The 5,444-nt window shown below is 35.0% G+C and overlaps 1 protein-coding gene across 1 annotated transcript; it reads left to right on the top strand.

The window, feature by feature from the left end:
* The first annotated feature begins 207 nt into the window (after nt 1-207).
* On the top strand, nt 208-5,052 carry LOC140140944 (GTPase IMAP family member 4-like). Its single transcript, XM_072162707.1, has 4 exons — nt 208-435; nt 2,054-2,121; nt 2,959-3,322; nt 3,894-5,052. Exons 2-4 carry the CDS (start codon nt 2,076-2,078, stop codon nt 4,165-4,167), a joined length of 684 nt encoding a protein of 227 aa, XP_072018808.1. The 5' UTR covers nt 208-435; nt 2,054-2,075; the 3' UTR covers nt 4,168-5,052.
* The last annotated feature ends 392 nt before the right edge of the window (nt 5,053-5,444 follow it).

The following is a 5,444-nucleotide window of genomic DNA, read 5'->3' as shown; positions in this document are numbered from 1 at the left end:
TGTTTAAAAGCTGGTGATTACGTAATGAAAGACAGAAAGAAAGAATTACGTAATGGGCAGGGTAGACATCAAATTTAGAACTCGACCTACGACAATGAAAACCACGCGACCAAAACAAAAACCCGAATTTAAACCAGTAATTTCAAAAGGCTAATGTACCCGTAAGATATTTTGCGGGTACATGTACAGATTTGATATTTAGACAAGTGGTCTCATTCAAAGGTACACAATCAAAGAGAACAATAAAGGCGCAGCTGTGCATGCAACGGGTTTGTTACCGCTACAGTACTCATGCAGGTGCCCTCATCGGCAGAGTAGCCACATAAATCATTACAAGATGGCGGATGTATTTTCTATTAACTGAGGAAAGTGTTCCATTTTTATTGATGTTCTTCGTTATCTTTTACCGCATATTGTTGGGAATAATTTGAACAGGTATGTAATATTCTATTTCTTGAATGACTTTTAGGTTTGAAGGCAACATATTTTCAATATGTTCCATGTAACTTACATTTTTACAGTAAAGACATATAAGAATATATCGCCGGGTGAGTTCAATATAGTCGTACACTTACACAGGATTTAATAGTCAGATAATAACAAACATGTCAGGGCATAAAACAGAAAAGACGTTTTATTTGAATTTGCAAAAGGTACATTTCAATACAATGAATTACTTTTGAAGATAAATGGCATTCCAGTGTTCAAGTAAGTCGTATGCACCACATACGACCTTTAATAAGATTCCTTTAACTCGTTTATGTTTTTTCTTCAAAAAAAGCCATATGTACTACACACGGCCTTTTTGCAAATCCAATAAGGATATCCAGCAAACACAAAAATGTTTTTAAAACGTTATGAACGAGTTATTGGACGCATTTTGATTTTGGTCAAAACGTTTTTAAATGTAGGGTTGTTTAAAGGTCATGATAACCTTTTAAAAACTTTTATATGAAAAAACACTTCAACAACATAATAAAAATGTTATCAAAGTGTTGTTACAAAATATATTTGCAGACAATTTTGCAAAATATTTTGCAGCAAGTATTCAAAAGTGTTTTTTGAATGTTATTAAATACCCTTTATATAACCCGACAACGTTTTATGTAAAACATTTGTTTCTGCTGGGTATACAGCAGAAAATCGTTAACGGCCACTGTGCAAAAACGGTTATCAAAAAGAATTATATATAGATATCTTCAGCATTAATTTGAATTCCAAACGTAAATTAAAGCCATGAAAAAAAAGTTGTATGTACAAGCCGATTGTCCTGCTTAGTGCAAGAAAATCGTATGATATGAAATCACAAATGGTCCCTTCCCTGTTCTCATCAGGAATAACTCACCAAAAAAAAATTGGGAGAGTTTAGTTCCAACAGTCCAAAGGCTGCTTTGTGGAATTTTTTATTTGAAGATATCCCTAAGGCATGTAAGAGTAGCAGTAACCCAATCTAATAACATTAGAGCAGTAGAATAGAAAAAATAAATATAAGAGAATTTCTTTTATTCCAAAAGGCATTAAGTCCAATGGCAGCCATTTTTAAACCTGGCATTGGAGAATTTTAGGGGACAAAATGATATTGAAAATAGTTAGAGAATAAGCTAGAGTTACAAACATATCCATTCCAATCGTTAAATGTCATTTACACTTTAAAAATGTAAAAATATACCAGAAAAATGTGACACAAGACAGCTATTGGATTTAATGCCTTTTAGATACAAAATTTTATTTAATTAAAAATTTATTAATTGCTTTTTAAAATGCTCATTTACATAATTTTCATAAACCAAAAAAAAAAAAAAAAAAAAAAAAGCTTCGTTGATGATAAGGATATAAGAACACTCTCGTAAATTAATGCAATAAACAATACCTTGACCTATTGTTTTTTCGATTCCGTAAATATTGCGGCAAAGGACATAATTAATAGACTTTACCTTAGTGTACATGGTAGGGAGAGAAACATTACTTTATGTATAAAAGAAAGAGAAACCCTTTAAATGATTATGAAAATTAAGTGTGTCATTAATAGCATAACTTGTACTTTTCTTTAAAGGTTCCAAATTACAAAGTTAAAAATGGCTGAGAAATCCAGTTCCTGTGACGTTACCGATGTATCTACAGGTACTAAGTCTTTTATGTTATTACTATCTGTATATGTATAATAATGATAATGATAATAATAATAATAATGATATAATAACAATAATAACAAAATCACAATTATAGTATGAAATAAAATAATAATGATGTTGATATGGTACTCTGCAGAACTATTTAGCAGAATAACTCTGGAAGATAAGATACGGATTACCTAGAGTTTTGTGGTTGATAGTGCATATCACTGGGTTCGGGGTGATAGGAAAAACTTTGCTTTACCCCCCCCCCCCCGTATTAATTAGTAATAATAGTATGAGTGAACCAATATTAAGGTGCAATTAGTATTAAGGGGTGGGGTATGAACGTTTGGACAGTATTTTTGTGGAAATAAGAGCACATCAGAAATATCGAATTGCATTCTGAATACGAAGAATGTCCTTCTGATATCAAATAATTTAGATTTTTTGAAATTCGCGATACAATACACATGTCCCAAAACTGTCTGTCCAAACGTTCATACCAGTGCCCATAAATACTCCTCCGTTTTTTAAATACTTCTGATAAGATCTGGTCAGATTTTAATCTGATCAGATCATATCAAAAGTATTCCAGAGTATACTATACGCATATTACAATAAATGTTTATCTTTATGTATCTTTATGTATCCTATATTAAAGGCCTTGATTATTATCATCACTTATTGGTTATAGTGGTCCAAGTTACCCAAATAAGTCATCCATACTCAAGTAGGTAAATACTGGGAAAAGTAATATATCCGTTGATTCTTAGCCTATTTTAGTTAGATATATTCCGTGATATAGAACAAAATAAAAGTAATCAGTTTGGTTTTTGACTTTCAGAACTACGTCTCGTTATGGTCGGTCCTCAAGGTGGAGGTAAAAGTGCAACTGGCAACACAATTCTTGGGAGACGAGCTTTCGATGAGCATCCAATGGGAACGTCAGGTGACGAGCAATGTCATTACGGAAAGTCCGTCGTTAATGGACAAACAATCTTAGTTGTCGATACACCAGGGCTACTCGATGAGGTATTACCCAGTGAAGAGTATCAGAAAAAGATAACTCGAGAAATAGCAAAGTGTCTACTACTCTCATCCCCAGGACCACATGCTATACTTTTGGTTATTAGAATGACGCGGCTTTCCAATCGTTTAACACGGGTAACGAGACTAATCGAGAACACATTTGGAGCAGAAGCTAACAGGTAATTTTATTCTATAATATTTTATGCTTAGTTTAGGTCACAGAACTTACGTAATGTTGCCCTTTTCATCGACATAAGTATGCAGATTTTTTACTTCTGTGCCAAGAAAGTATATTTCATTTTAGAAAAACAAAAACAAAAAACAAGAAAAGACCAAAAAAAAAAAAATAAATAAAAAAAAAAAAAAAATATGTGTGCAGTAGCAATACATTGTGTATTCTTATATTTTGCACGATTTAATAAACCTGGCTTTGTCCGGCATTGATTCAGATATCAATATTCTAAATTATTGGGCCAAAATGTAACAAATTTTGGTTATTATTAATCTAATATTTGGTTAAGTGAAGCCAATTCTTGGTTTAATTTATGCCCATTAGTTTAGAATTATTTGGCAACATTGGGTAATATTACCCAACATTTTTGAAATGAAGTGATGTAGCGAATGAAGCATATCAGAATTAGGGTAACGATGTTGGGTTGGTTCCTTTAGTGTGAAAAAAGATCGAATTCATCAGTTAATTAATTAATTGATCAATTAATGTATTTGTTCATTTGTTTGTTATTGTTTCAGATACATAATTGTGGTGTTAACCGGTAAAGACGACTTGGAACATGAAAACGAAACTCTAGAAGACTTCACAGAAAACACACCCTCCTACATGAAAGATATCTTACAGAAATTCCCGGTGATTTCTTTCAACAATAGATCGAATAGTAAAAATAAAGAGCAGCAAACCAAAGAACTGATTAAAATCGTATCGGAACATAATACTGGGCATTTGTCGAATGAGATGTACACCTCTATGGAAGAAATTCTGTTACGTGCTGAAGCTGACTCAGTTTAATATTAGTTGAATTTGTTTACCCGCTGAGCACTATACCTGCCGATCTAACATTGCCTCTGATTGGTCAATTACATGATTATCTTCTCTTTAATCACCAATCAGAATGGAGTTTTGCAAATAATTCACCCCACTTTTTTGCGTGGTGAAATTATTCTAACAATGTTGCCGATTGGTCCAATTGATAATGAAAACTCCTTTTTGACAAATAGGCAGGTAGTTCTAATGGGGTTAAAAACCAAATATGACAAGATATTCAATATCTTATCATTAATCTTATCATTAAACGTTACATTTCTTGACAGGTTTGGTTCCCAAAAGATTTCTTTTCTTGTTCCTGAAATGACCCGTATACTACTTTGTTATAGCCAAGGGCTATTCGCCCGTTGCACAGAAACGCCACACCAACTTAATACCAAAGTGAGGTTCTCCCTGCAAAACTCATGGGCAAAAAGTGCATTTTTATTTCTCGCAATTTTCTAACAACGCGTCAGAAGGCTTTTGCAAAGCGTACTCGGTAATTAAAGCACGCGTTTGACAGTCGTACGCATACACAACAAGCACTTTGTGGGTATAACTTCCTTTTGAGATGACCGTGCAAAGGGTCAATATAGGACTATAATATGTTTCACCCTGATGTGGCAGTGACGTCAACGCGTTGAGGCAGCTGTTTCTCGCGCGTATCTATGCGGCGTCTTTAAACGCGTGTGTGCGTACGCCAGCGCTTTGAGCGTCCGCTAGCTACTTGAAGCTTCGCCTAATGAAATGCGCACTGACGTCACTGCCACATCGGGGTGAAAAATGGTATAGATGTGCTTGTTCAGTTCAAGAAATCTGGAGAGGTGACCTTTACGCTTAGGTTGTTCCATTCTTGTGTATGTATGGTCCATCATGGGAGGGCGAGTTAGCGCAGCGGTAGTTCCCTCGCTTTGCACCACTGAGGTCCCGGGTTCAAGCCCCGGCGCGGCCCAAGGACTCATGTGCACTTGGTTTATCCCGATTCCATGCTCGCTCTCGCAGGTTTTCTCCGGGATCTCCGGTTTCCTCCTGTATCTCAAAAATCGGTGATTAGTTGTTTGGTTATCAAAACTTCCTTCACCCAATGGAATTTGGGGAGCTGCACAGATAATTGGTGGATGTTACAATCTAAATGCGGATAGGTGTGCGCCGTTCGGCAGCAACCTAGTTGATGTGACCTGATTGTGATGATTCACCGTTGCAGCAAAATTACAGCGCTTTGAGTCCTTTAAGATCTGGAGAAAGGCGCTTTATAAATCAAA

Source organism: Amphiura filiformis, chromosome 19 (assembly GCF_039555335.1).
Source record: "Amphiura filiformis chromosome 19, Afil_fr2py, whole genome shotgun sequence".
NCBI lineage: Eukaryota > Metazoa > Echinodermata > Ophiuroidea > Amphilepidida > Amphiuridae > Amphiura > Amphiura filiformis.
Note: the sequence above shows the minus strand (reverse complement) of the source record. Positions and strands in the feature narration are given on the sequence as shown.